At 33.8% G+C, this 16807-nt stretch overlaps 3 protein-coding genes and 1 non-coding gene across 4 annotated transcripts; all 4 read right to left on the bottom strand.

Moving 5' to 3' along the window:
* Positions 1-5470: 5470 nt before the first annotated feature.
* Positions 5471-12746, bottom strand: LOC103865287 (MLO-like protein 5). Its single transcript, XM_009143087.3, has 15 exons — positions 12328-12746; positions 12181-12238; positions 11868-12094; positions 11680-11796; positions 11551-11608; positions 11338-11426; positions 11175-11249; positions 10993-11081; positions 10852-10901; positions 10724-10764; positions 10451-10624; positions 10331-10366; positions 10182-10249; positions 10040-10100; positions 5471-9945 (listed from the first exon to the last, which is right to left on the bottom strand). The coding sequence occupies exons 1-15, from the start codon at positions 12469-12471 to the stop codon at positions 9718-9720; spliced, it is 1515 nt and encodes a 504-aa protein (XP_009141335.1). The 5' UTR covers positions 12472-12746; the 3' UTR covers positions 5471-9717.
* LOC103865423 lies at positions 5722-6159 on the bottom strand. Its single transcript, XM_009143215.1, has one exon. The coding sequence runs from the start codon at positions 6157-6159 to the stop codon at positions 5722-5724; it is 438 nt and encodes a 145-aa protein (XP_009141463.1).
* Positions 12747-12774: 28 nt separating the features above from the next.
* TRNAD-GUC lies at positions 12775-12846 on the bottom strand. The gene has a single exon. It is a non-coding gene; the product is annotated as a tRNA-Asp (tRNA).
* A 136-nt stretch (positions 12847-12982) lies between these two features.
* Positions 12983-16590, bottom strand: LOC103865286 (protein S-acyltransferase 21). The gene is made up of 10 exons (XM_009143086.3): positions 15537-16590; positions 15218-15331; positions 15028-15148; positions 14798-14958; positions 14661-14729; positions 14510-14581; positions 14305-14433; positions 14143-14223; positions 13843-14052; positions 12983-13771 (listed from the first exon to the last, which is right to left on the bottom strand). The coding sequence occupies exons 1-10, from the start codon at positions 15579-15581 to the stop codon at positions 13091-13093; spliced, it is 1683 nt and encodes a 560-aa protein (XP_009141334.1). The 5' UTR covers positions 15582-16590; the 3' UTR covers positions 12983-13090.
* Between the last annotated feature and the right edge of the window lie 217 nt (positions 16591-16807).

Below are 16807 nucleotides of genomic sequence, written 5' to 3'. Positions count from 1 at the left end.
AAATTACATAAATCAGTTTAGCACAATGATATGCACGTAATGTTACAATGATAAGCTTTAATACTCCATCCGTTCCCGAAATTAAGATTTTTTAGATTTTTTTTGTTTCACAAAGATAGATTTTTTATATTGTTAACATATTTTTTTATACTTTTAAGAAACATTAATTGAGAATATTTGAATTGATTAAATTTCAATGGTAGAAAGTTATTGGAAAATATATAATAAAGTAAAAAGTAAATTAAATTATAAACATTTATTAAATTCTTAATAAGCGTGCATACTCTAGAAAATCTTACTTTCGGAAACAGAGAGAGAGAAACAGAGAGAGAGTAGTATAGAGTTGCATAAAAATTACAATTAATATTATTTACAAAATATAGATAGTATTACTTACCATAAATATAGGAAATATTCAGTTGCTTAATTTAAATAAATAATTATATTAAAATTAAATATTTACACTAGGAGGTCTGGGTTTCAATTCTAGTAAAATGCAGAATTATGCAAATTAAGAGAGAAATACTTTACAAGAGATCTGCAGTAGGGCGAAAGGAGTACTAGCAAGCGTGGATTTCATAGGACAGCTCTGGTGATGCAGTCAGACGTAAATCCTTATACAATAAGTAGAACTAGGTTAAGATCCGCGCCTTGCGCGGAATGAATATTATGTATAAATTATTTTTAAGTATCATATATTTTTTACATATTATGAAATAATATATATATTGAATAATTAAAAATTTAGTAACTATTACATATATAATTAAATTGGTACAAATACTTAAATAAATTTTATTTATCGAGACAAACACTTTTTTTTCTATTTTATATATTATAAAATTAAGTTTAAATGATATTAATATAGATATATAGTACATTTTTAATATTGACATCTGTTAAAAAATATTTTATACTCATATTATTTTTGATCGTTTGTATTTCTTTATAACAAAAATTTTAAATCAAAGATAACAATAAAAAATTTATGCGATGTTTAATAGTTTAAGTAATTTATAATTTTAAAAACATTCAATGCAAAGAGGTATATAATTTATAATTTTAACTTGTCAATAATTGTTCAAAATATTTATCAAAAAGGTATATAATTTATAATTTTAAAAACATTCAATGCAAAGAGGTATCTAAATATTAAGTTGTCAATAATTGTTCAAAATATTTATCAAAAATTTCAAATCAAATTCGAAATTAAAATACTTATGTATTTTATATGGTATATAATTTATTTTTAAAAAATATTAATATGCATATATATAATATTTATTAAATGACACTTCCTACTTATGTAATTTCGTAATCATTTGTATTTTGTTATAACATAAATTTTAAACCATGGATCACAAAAATTTCAGTGTGAGATTTTTAACAACTTTAGTCATTTATATTCGTTTTTTTAAATTCAAAATATAACATATACGAAAAAAATTTAAATTTTTATTATATAGTTAATGTGGTTGTTTAATTTATTTTAAAATGAATTAAAAATGATAGAGAATAGACAGATTTTTATCAAATCTTTATTATTCAAAATCATTAATTGTGATATATATTTTAGCTACATTAGTTAATTCTGTGATTTTTATTTAAGGAAACAATGAAGAACATTATGATTAATTTATGATTAGTTTAATAAAAAGCTTATTATATATTTATATGGACCAACATATTTTCTAAAGATTCTAAGAATGATTGTGCTGATGACATGTGGCTACAAAAATATGTTATAATGTTTCTCTTTTAATATATAGAAGATTATCAGCTATAGAATCGTCTATAATATTTATCATAGTTGTAATAATATAATTATCCAGCGTTTAAAAAAAAAAATCTAGGTCAATGCAATTCTTTCAAGCATATACTTATTTTCCTCGCACCACTCTTCTTCTTACCCTTTTTGCACGGTGCCAAAGAAAAGTATTTTAATTTGCCCCACTCTCAAGAATTCTATTCTAACTATCCCACCCATTTTCTCACTATCCCCCTTCTTTTTCCCTTCCACCATTTCCCTTTCATTATATTTTTTCAATTTAAATAAATCTGCGTCTTGGTCCCATGATTTTTTTATATTTTGTTTATTTAGATTTAACTCCACGACTTTTCGTTCAATCAGCTTTTTTTTTTTGCAATAATTAAAACTAGGATAAGATATGCGTCTTGCGCACATTGAGTTTATTTGTATATATTATCGATAATTTTTTATATATTTGATCATTTTATTTATACATATACAATGTTTTTGTTGTTTTTATATAATTTCATTTTTATGGACCGGAATAATTTTTATTAAAAATTATGGAACTAAACTATAATTAATATATCATGGATTGATCAGATTGAACATTAAAAAAGTTATAACACAAAAATCTTATTTTTTTCACCCAACACATTTTGAAAAAAGTGAACAGTATTATTTCCACAATTGAATCATTTTGACATTTATCTTCCATATGGTTTTGAAAGGTTTCATATCAACCATCGAACTGATACATATCATTTTAATCATTTTAGTCGTATGATTAATCAAAACTTACATTTTTTAATTTTAAGTCATTTTAAAAAATTCAAAATATAACATATAAGAAAAAATCTAACATATAAGAAAAATATAACATATAAGGTTTCATCTTTTTTTGTAATTTAAAAACATTTTAAAAAATTTAAAATATAACATATAAGGTTTCCTCAATTTTGTAATTTAAATTTTTTTAAAATTTTTAAATATAACATATAAGAAAAAATCTAATTTTTTTATTATATGGTTAATGTGATTGTTTAATTATTATTCACTAAATATACTACAAAATGATAATTTTTTTGGCTTCCACTTTTCTCATTTCTAGTTCAATAATAATATTATGAACAATAAAATAACATAAAAAAATATTTAAATAAAATTTAAATCATAAATTATTTTTTAAAATTAATGTAATAAAATATTTAAATAAATTAAAATTATTTATCTCGTTCGCATAAATGATTTAAAATTTAAAATATTGTATTCATTTATTTTAATGTTCTATATTTATAACTGAATTAATAATTTATAAAATAATATTTTCTCTCATTCAAAAAGTATTGTTTCCTCATTTTTTCTCCTTCTCTTACTACTTTTTTTATATTATTTTCATCAAACCTGCAGACCCCATCTTCTCTTCCTTTCTTAATATTATTAAAATAGCTAACAAATTCCACTTTCTCTTCTTTTCTTTTCTTTATATTATGTATTTCAATAATATCTTAATCAACAATTAATTTTTTAAAAATTATAAAAAAATTATACAATTTTTGGTTATATAAAAATATTTGAAAAAGCAAATATTTAACAAGATAAGTATTTAAATAATATTTTAATCAACAATTAATAACAAAATAAATTTAATAAAATACTTATATAAATTATTTTTGTTTAAACTTTAAACCCTTCAATTTAAAATGATATGTTTCATATATTTTACTATTTATAACGGAATTAAAAATCTATCTAACTTATGAATAATATTCTCTTTGTTTTATAAAAATAATAATTTTGACACTTTTATTGTTATATAAAGAATATCATTTTGTAATTCCAATTCAGTTATATCTATTTTGACTTTAATATTATTCACAAAATATTTTGATTTTATAAAAAAATATATTTCTTTAAAAATTTTGATTAAATAAATATATTTATTAAGAACATGAATGCATTTAGAACATGAAGCTCTTACATAAGAGAGTAAATCAACATGTGACAAGGAGAAAAGAGAAGCTCAAGATACACTTTTTTTACTGACGTTGATCTACTTTGAACTACTTTGAAAGGACATGTTGTCAACCACGTACACGTTTGCGCATCAAGATGTCAAAGAACTACTAGGAACTACCTTGTACTGCTATGTGTAATATGAACTACTAGGTATTATTGTGAACTACTCTGAACTAATTTAAAATATCTTGAATTACTATGTATTATGCATATTTCTAAGAACCTTAATTTTCGTCTTAATATTTATTTTTAGAAGATGTATTTCATATATTAGGTGATTATATGTCCATATATGTGTTTATTTTTCAAATTGACATTAAATACTCTTCATTTCTCAAGTTGATAGATTTTTTTTCATTTTCATAGAAAACAATTTTATACTTCCATACTAACGTTTTGATGAGAATTTCATAATAAGATGAATAACAGAAAATACATATTTTTTGAATTTTTTTTCCTGCCAATATGTTATATACAATATAAAACTGTTTAAATTGATTAGTATTACTAATAATTTTAATTTTTTGATGTGGTATTACTAAAAATTGTTGTAATTTGCAAAAGTATTACTATGAACAAGAAAATATTACTATTGTCTTAAGTATTGCTAAGTGTAAATATTCAAACATCTGTTCTTTCTTTTTTTAACATGTTTTAGACATGTTTTTTTTTGAAATTTTTAATACGTTTTAGACAAGTTATTTTTTGGTTGAAATTTTTTAACATGTTTTAGACAAAAAAAATTATCTTTCTTAGTAATTAACGATACCTATCACCTAATAGTTCTAACTTTTGGTTTTAGCATATACATAAACATGTTCCCAACAGACTTCTTACTCTAAGATCCTTGTCAGCCTTCTTTTGATCAACTTTGTGCTATAGAAATTGGAATAATTTGATACCAAAACTTATCTTTCCCTTTATTCACTACCAATGGGTTTCTCGAGAAGAAACTATAAATATCACAAGACAAAGCAATAAAACACTCTTTCTAATTGCTAATTGTCTTGGTCTCTCTCTATCTCTTATTTCTCTTCTCCCCTTATAATCGGATGCTTAAGCGTCTTCGAGGATGCCTTATATTCATACTCATATTGGAGATTCCTAGTCTTATGAGAATTATGTTAATTCTCCTTAATCCATCTTTCTTAACTTCCATTTCTTCATGCAACAGTAGCTACCGACAATGACACTTATCATCAGATTCACTGGCTCTGAAATGGATAACTTGATACTAAGGAAGAGGTTAGATAACTCACTGACCTGTCGATGGACCATACGACCTGTCTACTTGGATGGTAAAAAAATGTTTTCAAGTTATTTTTAGGAGAAAAAGACTAGGATAGAATCAAACCAAGTTTTTGTTCCCAAACTAGCACTCAAGGATCAAAGTCACAAAAATAGATTTCATTAAAGAGGTAAATATACACTTATATCTCTTGGGTTAATTAATCCAAATCTTAGGGTTTAGAGTTAAGGGCTGTGGTTTTGGAATTAAGATTTAAAATTTTATAAAATAAAAAATAAATACTTAAAAATTTGAAATAAAAATTTAAAAAATAGTTTCAAAAAGTATTTTTGAATTATAAAAAAAATCAAAAAAAATAAAAAAAATTCAAAAAAGAAAATTATAAAAAAATTATAAAAAATTTTGAATCTGAAACTATAAAAAAAATTCTTTTTTTCAATTTTTTCTTTTTATTTATTTTTGTTTGTTTATTTAATTTTAAATCAAGAGTATTAGAGATATTTTACTCTTTAATGAATGTCATTTTTGTGACTTTCTACTTCTAGTACTATTTTTTAGACAAAAACTCAAAATGTGTTATTATTGACAATTGCTCTTTTTTTTTTTTGGCTCAACAACAACTTTATATTATCCAAAATCATTGTCTTACAACTGGCTTATCAGCCTCTAAACAAAAATTCAACCACAAAGGCACCATAGAATATTACTTAGGGACAAAGGACGTAAACGTAGTAATTTCCTTTGCTATTCTATTTGCTGACTTATTACCACTTCGAGGATAATACACCATTTCAAATCCTCCATTTGATGACAGTGATGTTGATATATCTTGTATTATGGGTGCAATCACTGGCCAGATTTCTTCTTCACCGTTCAGCATGTTTGCCAACAGTAATGAATCGGTCTCTATAGAAACTTTGCTATACCCAAAACCCACCAGTGTTTGAACAGCCCATCTAATAGCTTCTGCTTCAGTCTCTAGCGCCGATCTCATCACTGCCATCTTCTTTGCCCCTGCCCACAGTAGTGTTCCTTGATGATCACGTAACAGCCATCCTACTCCTCCTACTCCCGTCTCCTTTGACCACGATCCATCAGTATTGCACTTCAAGGTCGTAGGAGCCGGTGGGATCCATCTCATCTCGGGAATCACTGCTGCAGGTTCCTTAGCCACCTCTTCTTGTACCTCTATTCTGCTTTTCCAGTCCACCACACTCCTCCCATGCTTTCCTCACTGTTATGTGAGCAGGAAAGTCTCTCCCTCTGAATACAAATTCATTCCTATTCTTCCATAATCTCCATAACAGCCATGGAACAAATTCTTCATCTACTTCTTCGGTTGGGTACTTCATTTTCTGATTCAAGACCCAATGCAAATTAGCAAATAAAGACTCCGACCACCTGCCTGCTGGGGGAATGTGAACATTCGCTACTGCCCAAACTAACCGAGCATAGGGACATTGAAAGAGCAAATGATTAACGCTCTCCGCTTCACCATCACATCTACTGCATCTTATATCTTTACCAATGTGCCTATGCACCATATTTGCGGCCACCGGTAGAGCGTTATTGAGGCATCTCCACAGGAAATGTTTTATCTTTGGACTGGACTGTAACTTCCACACCTGCTGATAGAAGCTATCGAGGCTCGGTTGCAGCACTTCACTCTGTTCCTTGTCCACTGAGACTACACTAGTTTGGACCCAATACCCTGATTTAACAGTATAATGGCCTGTTTTAGTATACTCCCAGACATAAGTATCTTTGTTGTTCCTCCCTGCTGGCCGAATCTCCATGATCTTGTCTTTTGTCTCCTCTGTGAACATACCTTCGAGCTTCTCGTAGTTCCACTCCCTTCCATTACTGCTCAGTAGTTCACTAACTCTCATTTCTTCCGACAGTCTTTCATGACTTTGGTTTTCGACCCACTTCATCGACTGGATCATTGTAGCTAGTGTTGCTCCGAGCCATCTCTCCTGCCATAACTTCGTATCTTTTCCATTTCCAATCACCACCCGAGCTCCTTGTTGAATCAGTTTCTGTGCTGCATGAATACTCCTCCAAGCGTATGATGGTCTGGATCCTAGTGTGGCATTAAGAGTGTCCGAGTTCTTGAAGTACCTACTTTTGAAGATTCTGGCCATTAGTGAGGTGGGATTCTTGATCATTCTCCATAACTGTTTTCCTAGCAGAGCAAGGTTGTAAGCCTCCAGGTCCTTGAAGCCAAGTCCTCCGCATGTTTTTGGTTTACATAAGCTTTCCCAACTCTTCCAGTGCATCCCTCTCGAATCTTGTCTGTTTCTCCACCAAAACTCCGACATTAGGGCCATGATCTGCTTGATTGTGGTTTTTGGTAAGAGAAAGCATGCCATTGTGTAGGTAGGTAGGGCCATTACCACTGCTTTGAGGAAAACTTCCTTGCCTCCCGGAGATAAAAATTTTGTTTGCCAACCATGAACACGCTGACTCAAGTTCTCCTTAAGATAGCTGAGTATAGATACTTTTGATCCACTGAAAGTTTCTGGGAGACCCAAATATAGACCATCTCCTCCTACTGTTTCTATACCCAACTTCTGTAGAATTTCCTCTCTTCTGCCCCTTGGAATGTTTTTCCCAAAATACACACTGGATTTCTGATAATTGATCCTCTGCCCCGATGCCAAGCTGTAGATTTGAAGAATATGTGATATGCTCAAGCTCCTCTTCTGTTCCCTTACAGTACATCATACTATCATTAGCAAACAACAAGTGTGTAACCGGCGGAGCTCGTCTTGCCACTCTCAGGCCTGATATCTTCTTCGTTTCCCCTGCACGCTTCAGCATTTGTACTAGAACTTCCGTGCACATCACGAACAGGTATGGGGAGAGGGGGTCGCCCTGTCGCAGACCTCTTGTTGGAATTATTCTTCCAAAGGGTGACCCGTTTATCAGAACCTGATACCGTACTGACCTCACGCAGCTCATGATAAGGCCCCTCCACGCCTCTGAAAAGCCCATTGCTTTCATTGCTTTGTCCAGAAATGCCCATTCGACTCGGTCATATGCTTTAGATATATCCGTCTTTATGGCAATGTATTCTGAAGAGCATTTGTTATCTGAGCTTAGGGCATGAAGGAGTTCATGCGCGACAAGAATGTTGTCTGAGATGAGACGTCCTTCTACAAACGCTGCTTGTGTTTCAGAGATAATGTGAGGTAGTACACTCTTCATTCTTCTTGCCATCAGCTTGGATATGACTTTGTAAGCCACATTACATAAGCTGATGGGCTGGTATTCACACATTCTCTTAGCATTGAGCATTTTGGGGATCAGGCATATGTTGGTGTTGTTGATCTCTGCTTCAAGCTCTCCAGTTTGAAAGAACTTCTGTACCATAGCCGTCACCTCCGTGCCACTAGTTTCCTAAAACTGTTGGAAGAAGTAGCCATTTAGCCCATCGGGTCCTGGACATTTGCTTGGATTAATGTCGAATACCTCTTTTTTCACCTCCTCCAGTCTCCAGAGAGACTGGCCTCATCAGATTGTTGTTCTGCTCAGGTGTGATTATCCCAGGCATCTCATTCCACTCCACTGAGTCTAGTCCTACGTCTTCCAATGAGAACAGAGACTTGAAGTATTTCTCTGCTACTCTTCCTAAGTCTCCATCTGCAAACCATTCCTTGCCTTCATCATCAACCAGGCTCTTGATACGGTTTTGTGCTCTTCTGTTCTTGGTGACTGCATGAAAGAACTTAGTGTTCCTGTCCCCTGATCTCAGCCAGTTGAGCCTGCTATTTTGCATCCAGAAAATCTTTTCATTGTAGTACTCTTCCGTAAGTTCTCTTCTAAGATTTTCCAGCTCCTCCTTCACAAAGCTCTCCTGCCTTGATGCTTCATCTATCCGATAGCTCAGCTCTTGGATCCTTAGGGCAGAATTTGGCTTCGCTTGTCTCTTCCACATGGATATAGCCTTCCTGCATACTGATATTCTCCCCATAAGACTCGCCTGTCCTGATCCATGTGATGTCCAGCTCTTCTCAACCGTCTCAACAAGCCCCTCTCTTCTCACCCATCTATGATCATATTTGAAGTTAGTATACTTCTTCCACTGATAAGAGAGAGAGACGCTCTCCGTACTTGCATTTCTTTTTTTGTGTGTCTTCTTGTCCAGCAAATAAAAGAAATCTTTAGCCAATGACACTGCTTTTTCTTTACTGTAACTTTGGTTTGATTTCTATGTCCCGGGATTTTCTTGAAGTTTCTCTTACTGAACCAAGCTGGTTCTTATATGATGTATTTACTTTTAGGTAGGGTTAGCTGGCTAGTCCGACCCGAATGGTTGCAAGTTTTAGTTTCTATTTAATATCTGAAGATCAAATCATGAAAAAAAAAGATAAATCATTACTCAAATTGGTTATGACAACAAAAAAAACCGCAAATAGGTTATTTATCACATATGTTATCGCTTAAACATGTTACTGCATCAACTTTACCACTAAGGTAGGTTGTTGCTAAAGGTGATCAATCATGCTAAACCCGAGCTTGTAGGCTATATAGGTCAGATTTATATTATGTCCTTTGGTAGGCTGTACAAAATTGAACTATTGTTATACAACAAATAATTACATAAAATAAATGCTTAGAACCTATAATAATAATAAAAATTATGTAATAGTATTTCAGTAAGCCGGAAAGTACAGTGTCTTGACCGAACTGGTTTCTAGGGACCGCTTAATAGGTCACCAGGTTTACGACCCTGATCTCCTTCCTTATTATCAACACTTGCGGTGATGTTAGCCGGAGCAGACTCGATATCGCCCGCGGTTCTAGGTCGGGTTGTAGGCACTGGACCTGGCGTTTCACTCTTTTTCTTTGCATTCTTATGCCACATCTTTAATGCCTTTGACGTTTGCTCATCAAACACCGATCGCTTCATCGTTGATCCCATCTGAATAAAAACATTTAATCGCCACAGTAAGTAAAAGCTTAAACCAAACTTTCAAAGGAGGCAAAAGAATATATTAAATAAAACTTTGACATGCCTGAGTCACGAGAGCGTAGAGAGGAAGTGTGATGTAGCTACAAAGAAATTGTACTCCCACCCTGCATTAAGAAAAGTTTTAAATATGGTAGTTTTGATAAAATAGTGTTTCTTGTGGGTCAAGTAAACCAGAAAGGACTCACCCTAGAGCAACCCGAATGATTATGAGGTAGAAATGGTGATGAAAACAGGACCTTAATCCGAACTCATACTGCAAAAATGGAAGCAGAATAAGTGAACTAAACATATATCATCATGGGAAGAAGAGAGTTGTGTGTATATATTTACTTACCCATATCCAAAAGAAGTAGGTGATCTCAAAAGCATTCTGAACAATCAAGTAAGCTCATTAGAACATAGACAAAATACACACTTTTATCAATCGGCCAATTTTTATAACCCGTGAAAGTACCTGGAAGAGAATGAAATGGATGATATGGAGGACTAAAGCGGGACGAGCGAACCAGAAATGTCGGTCAGAGACATTGACTAGTGGCATCCCTTGTATCACTGCATGTCTCTCCTGAATCTCCAACGCCATGTCTGATATAATGGCCTGAAGCTTGGTTCCTATCGCTAATGTCAACTTCAAAGCATACACAATTTGTCAGTAAGCTCACAAACTTTCTCTATATTGTTCTTTTAATAGAAGCAAAAGCTACAAGGTAGAGACTGAGTCACTTACAACTGGAGGAACCATGGTAATCACAGCAGTAACATACCATCCTAAAACGTTAATACCAAAACAATGAGATTCTAAACCTTATACCGTACGTGTTGAATAATACTATACATGATATGAAAATGACGAACCGTGAACATCAACGAGTAAGAAGATCATTACAAAGGCCCATAGCGCAGGACTGGAGAGATTTTAAAATTGCATCAGAAAAACGATGAAGAAAGTTAATCTTAGTGTAAGAAGAATAAATGTTAAGAGGTTTTCTGAGTTACCTGATTCCCACCACTACCTTGAAGTCATCTTCTAATGACCTTTTGATGTATTTTTGAAAATTAAACTTCATACCCGGTGCCAAATGTACCTAAGTAACACACAAAATTTTGGAAACAAAACTAATCTCAGAGAAGTTGAAAGATCATTTGAAAATTGGTTTGCGTATTTTCAAAGAACTTACACTAATGAACCCATGACGCATCGTCAAGTAGTCAGATTTTCTTACGGATCTCAGCATCTGACGTAAGAAACACATCTGCAAGAAAAACAAAAATCATAAGAGGATTTTCTTTTTCTCTTGCTTGAGACACAAGAAATGGAATAAAGAAGCTCAAAAATCATACAACGTAGAAGGAGAATCTGTTCCTCGCCCAAGTATTAACATGCTCTCGAACAAATGATGTTTCGTGTGTGAGCCTAAATCTAGAAGGATCTATAGATTACATTAATCAAAAACAAACTGTTAATAATTTAACCCAAAATAATTTTTTTTTAAAATTGTTAATACGTTTCTTAATGATATAGACCACATCTGAAATCATAATCACAAATCTAACCATCCATCATTTCATGATCATTTACGACCTCTTCCTCCCATACTTTCCATCCACGAATCTGCATGTACAAAAACACACAACAATGTCACCACCTTGATCAAACATTGTATTATATATATTTAAATTTACCTTTGCTCTTCCAAGCATCATGGTAATAGCACTATAAATGACATGAAACACAGCCAAGAAGAAGATAAAGATATGCACTTGGTGCAACGCGTTGAGTGATATAAGCGGCACATAGCCCTGAACAACAACAACAACATCAACATAGAGAAGCTTTGTAATAATAAGGCAAAGAGAGAGAGATGGGTGACCTTCTTGCACTCAGCAGGAGCACCTCCAGCCAAAACACGGCGATGAAGGGAGAGAAGATGCCTCTGCATGTGATCGGTGTCCTTTACCTTCTTAGTGTCACCAGATGGACCATCGTACGGACCACAGAAGGACATAGCGTTACCGTATTTTGACGCCACGCACAAGCTTGCGATGTAGTTTTGTCCGAATGTTAGTAGCAGCGAAATGAATCCCAAAACCATTAGTTCTGCCCAAAAAAAAAAGAAACAATAATAATAAAGCAATATCACATTTAACTCTAGGGTTTTCTTATTTCCTTGAGTTCCACGGTACCGTTTTTAATCTTTTGAAGAGCTTCGTATAAGGCTTTCTTTTTCTTTTTCTCGAACACCTGAGCAATGATCCATGTGGGGTGATGATGATAATTATAAGAAAAAAATGTAGAGCAAGTTCTCGGGGATCGTTTAGAGATTTAATTACCGATCCGACTTTGTGAATCATGAGCTCCAAGATGATAGAGATCAAGATGATAACGCCACAAACGGTAGAGACGGCCCATGTTGGGGTCTGATCAAGCTCTCTCGGGCCTTCTATACTGCCTCCTCCGCCTCCTCCTCCTCCCATTTTTCTTTTATTATGTGTTTTACGATTATAAAAATTACAATTTTGTATTGCCAATAAACGGTGGGGAACATGCAGTCACGGAGGGGATATGTCTCCGTCGTGGTGATGGAGAATTGTTTTATTTATTTTTTTGTTTTTGGAAATTTTGCTTTGACGTTTGTTTATGGCTGGTTCCTAGGTTCTCTAATGGTTTTGAGTATCTGAAATTTAGGGGGAGATGAACGACTTGGCGCATTTCTGGGGAAAATTTCAAATTTATGATAAATAAATAAAAAATTAAAAACAATTAAAAAGGCAAAAGAACGCCGTTGCCGGGGATCGAACCCGGGTCACCCGCGTGACAGGCGGGAATACTTACCACTATACTACAACGACTTTGATGTTCTGGTAACTAAAACACCATATAGTATTTATTAAATAAGACACTATCTAACATAGACATTATTTTTTTTTTTGTGAACATAGACACTATTAGTCACTTGATCAAAAAAAAAAAAAGACACTACTAGTCTACTACATTCAAATTATATAGCTGAGCTTACTGATGTCTTTAGACTTCGAGAGAAATAAGAAACTTTAATTAAAAAAAAGTTTAGTCACCTAAAGACTACAAATGATTCTACTGGAATCTAGTAGATACATGTCTCTGCAGCTGAGAATCACTAGGCATAAACACTGGAAGCTGCCCTCCTCTCTGTGATCTAACTTGTTGGAAATAACCAGTTAACGGAGTTCCTCTGACCCTTCTGCTACCATCACTCCCAGAAGAAGAAACACTGTTGAGACGTTCATTACCAGCAAGAGAACCTCCTCCTCCAAAAGTAGCCAACTCTGTTCCTGGAGTCTGAAGAGAAGAAGATACAAACCTGCCAGCTTCCGGATCCCAAACCACTGAACTCTCATCGCTTGTAGACATGTTTCTCCTAGCTGCTGCAGCAGCAATGACAACGTTCCTCCTTTCTTCCTCGTTTAATGGTGACTCGTTGGCTGATGATGACATGTACATTGGGTTGATGTGGTCTCTTGTCAAACTAGTGTTTTTGGTCTGATAGCTACTTGCGGGGCTGCTTCTCCCGCTTGCGTTGCTGCTGGTTTTGTGAGGGTTTTGTCGAGAAGCTAATGGAAGAAGCACTGATGAGGATGCACGCGCTTTAGCAGCTGCTTTAGAAGCTTCGTTTGAGTCGAGTTTCGCTAGCTTCCATGGGTTGATCCTTACTTGTTGACGCTGAGGTGGCTTCTTGTCAGGATCTATGGTGGAACGTACAGTTCCAGGCTGCTCCAGATGCTGGATCACATCATCCTGACAAAAAAAGAGATTAAACAAATGAAAAAAGTGAAAAAAGATAAATCAGATTTGATTTTTTTAATTACATTTTGATCCATGAATATGTTTGGAGGTGTGCACAAGGAGGCGCCACGGTACTGAATGCTCAATCCTAGAGAGCTTCTTCCACTCGCAGCTGTCACAGCTGAGCTTGCAGGTGAAGGTGGCTGGCTATACTCGTCTCCCCCATCTATAGACGGTCCAGGCGGCTCGCTTTGTGCTCTCACAGCAACAACATATTCATATGTTGTGATTCCCTGCAGCCACCAAAGTAATATAACAATCCTCACCTTCATGTCTTTATGTGTAGTGATTAAACATGATGCAAAAGAAACAAATTACAAAACCTTTCGGATTAAAATAATGTGGAAGAAGAAAAGCTCCCCAAGTGGAACTATAGCCAGAAACGAGAGAGCTGTACAAACAATCTGCAGAATAAGAAGAAAGCAAACTCAAGTTGGAAACTAAAAAATTGATAGAAGATAGAAGAGAACCAACATTATCTTTACCACAATAGCAGCAAATGGAGGACGGGAGAAGCCAAGTCCAAGCTTCTCGGTTATGAGATGTTCCATTGCCTTTTGCTCCACAAAACATCGGACAAAGACAGTAACACCAACTCCAAATTCAACTAAAAGCTGTTGTCATTATTGGCAAGGTCATTAGATGTTATCTAATGAGATAACCATAATCAATCTTGAAGTGAAAACATACCCAGAAGAAGCTTGCAGCCATAAGACACACAAAGCTGATGTAGTTCTTCTGCCCCACACAGTTATTCAGCCACTAAGGTAAAAGATAGTACTTGACATATTAGTTAAAATGCTTAAGTTTGATAATAAAACTAAGTTTTAAAACTGCATACCCGGCAATGATGATCAAACCCATCAACACACTTGCCACAACTTCTACAATGCTTGCTAAATTTACGCACCTTCAAAAAAAAAATGTAGTGTTACGCAATGAGAAAGGTTTTTAACAGAAGCAAGTATACTTATATACCTCAGCATTGCACAAAGAACAGAACAAAGCTTCTTCTTGCTCCCCTGGTTCCTCCTGATGTGTATCTCTACGGCAATCTTGTATTACTAAACAACCACAAACGAATCTTCCCACAGCATTACAGCACCCCGAGCCGTGTCTAGTATACGGCACAACATTCTCTGCAACATTAACATCACTCTAAGCAAAGAACAAAAATTATCACACAGCATCATTGATTAAGCACTAACCAGGCGCGTAGTTACTGGTCTGTGACTTATGAGCTGGAGTGTTCACAGCCTCCACAAAGATCCCAGGATCTGCAGGGTCTATACCAGTGCAACGGATGTACAGCACAAAAACCGAAAACGCCTAGGCAAAAGAGAGAGATCAGAGTTGTGAGAGGTATACAACAAGCTTGGTGTAAAACAATGTTATTACCAAGAATGAGTAGACACCAAAGGCGATGTACTGATAGAGTATCTTCCCGAGAAACGGAGCAAAGAAGGCATAGTATGCGATAGTTAGCAAGAAGAACACAGTTATGGCCACAACCTGCACATCAACAGAATCGAAATTCAATACAACGGCTCTCAAAAATGCACAACAAGTATATATATGTGTATGTATTGAAGTCAATATAGTCACAAGAAAGTTAACTCTCAGATACCAACAAAACTATTTGATGTCATTTTCACGACAAAGGAACAAACTTTACACAAGATTAAGACAAAACAGATCTCTTTACAAATCTTATAACCTGAAATGTGTGAGCTGGAAGTTGCCATCCATGTCTTCTCGCCATTGCAGTTAAAAACCACTGAGATCACTCGAAAGAGGAAAAAAAAAAGAAAAATCTGAATTTGAAAAAGAGAGTGATTGTGGATGTTGTTGTTGTTGTTGTTTTGCTTTCCCCTAAAATCAGCAAGCTACTGTAACGTCATTTAATGTGTTGGGGGATGACCCGAGTTTAGTGAGCAGGTATTAAAGTCGACCCGTGAAGTGGAAATTTCAAAGAACTTTTGAATGTTTTTATTTTGGCCAGAATCTGTCGGTCAAAGAATGTCTCTCGGGGATGTAGTCACAAGCTGTTAGAGAACAAATGAATGATTAAAAAAAATTTATTAATGGATTTGGATTAGTCCTCTAATCTCTTTTATTTTTTTAATTAGATTATTTTTTACCCACGCATATACATTATGCAACCCAGTTTGTTTGTTTTAGCCATTTTTAATTGTTTGTCACAAAAATAGTCCTTAAAAAAGATTATGACCAAAATAGCATCTTTTTATTTTAAACTTTTTAATTTTTAATTTTAACTTTTTTAAAATTTGAAATTTTATTTTCAAAACTTCACCCTTTAACTCTAAATCATAAGTTTAGATTAGTAAATTCTCAGGTAAAAATCAGTTTTTACTTTTTAATAAAACTTATTTTGGTGATTTTCTTCATTGATGACTATTTTGTGACAAAAACTTAAAAATGGTCTATCTTAGAGAATTTTTCTCGTTTTTTTTTTCTGGTTCAAAGTTGAAATAGGAAACAAATCGAAAATATAGGTAAGTTCCGATTTTCACTCTTATTTATTTAATGATGTTTGTTTCAACTTTTTGGTAGGGTTCTTTTCTGTTCTATTTCTTTTTCTAGGTTCAATTTCAGTCTAGTTGATTTTTTATCCCACATTCTGACTCTTATTTTGGTTTGTAATGGATCAGTTTCTCACGGGTCTGTTTTGTCTCTGTTTGATCACAGTTATGCTCTTGTGTTTTTTGGCTCTGTTTGGTCATGAACATGCATATATATGATGAGTATGGCTTGTAATGATCACTTCTTATGATTATGAACCCGTACTACTGTACTAGCGATGAATGTCGTCTCTTTTTAGCTGCCGGATGGTTACCTGACATAGGACCTTTGCCTTTCTTAAAGAGTCCTAAGCCTCTTCTTCTTCATTGTTAAAATTGTCTTCATCACATGTGCGGCTTTTTGTTAGAACCAATCTTGTTTTGATGTTAGTAATCAGAAAAACTT

The sequence above is a fragment of the Brassica rapa genome, chromosome A04, assembly GCF_000309985.2.
Source record: "Brassica rapa cultivar Chiifu-401-42 chromosome A04, CAAS_Brap_v3.01, whole genome shotgun sequence".
NCBI classification, from domain to species: Eukaryota; Viridiplantae; Streptophyta; class Magnoliopsida; order Brassicales; family Brassicaceae; genus Brassica; species Brassica rapa.
This window is presented reverse-complemented; position numbering and strand designations above follow the sequence as displayed.

Bases quoted from the DNA above. Each gene is read 5' to 3' on its own strand.
- LOC103865423 (XM_009143215.1), bottom strand. From the start codon at position 6,159: ATGAGATGGATCCCACCGGCTCCTACGACCTTGAAGTGCAATACTGAT.
- LOC103865287 (XM_009143087.3), bottom strand. From the start codon at position 12,471: ATGGGAGGAGGAGGAGGCGGAGGAGGCAGTATAGAAGGCCCGAGAGAG. The intron at 10,902-10,992 runs GTAACTCAGAAA...AAATCTCTCCAG, and splicing joins AAGGTAGTGGTGGGAATCAG to TCCTGCGCTATGGGCCTTTG. The intron at 10,765-10,851 runs GTTCGTCATTTT...TTAACGTTTTAG, and splicing joins CTTACTCGTTGATGTTCACG to GATGGTATGTTACTGCTGTG.
- LOC103865286 (XM_009143086.3), bottom strand. From the start codon at position 15,581: ATGGCGAGAAGACATGGATGGCAACTTCCAGCTCACACATTTCAG. The intron at 14,053-14,142 runs GTTTTGTAATTT...TGGTGGCTGCAG, and splicing joins ACATTATTTTAATCCGAAAG to GGAATCACAACATATGAATA. The intron at 13,772-13,842 runs GTAATTAAAAAA...TTTTTTTGTCAG, and splicing joins ACATATTCATGGATCAAAAT to GATGATGTGATCCAGCATCT.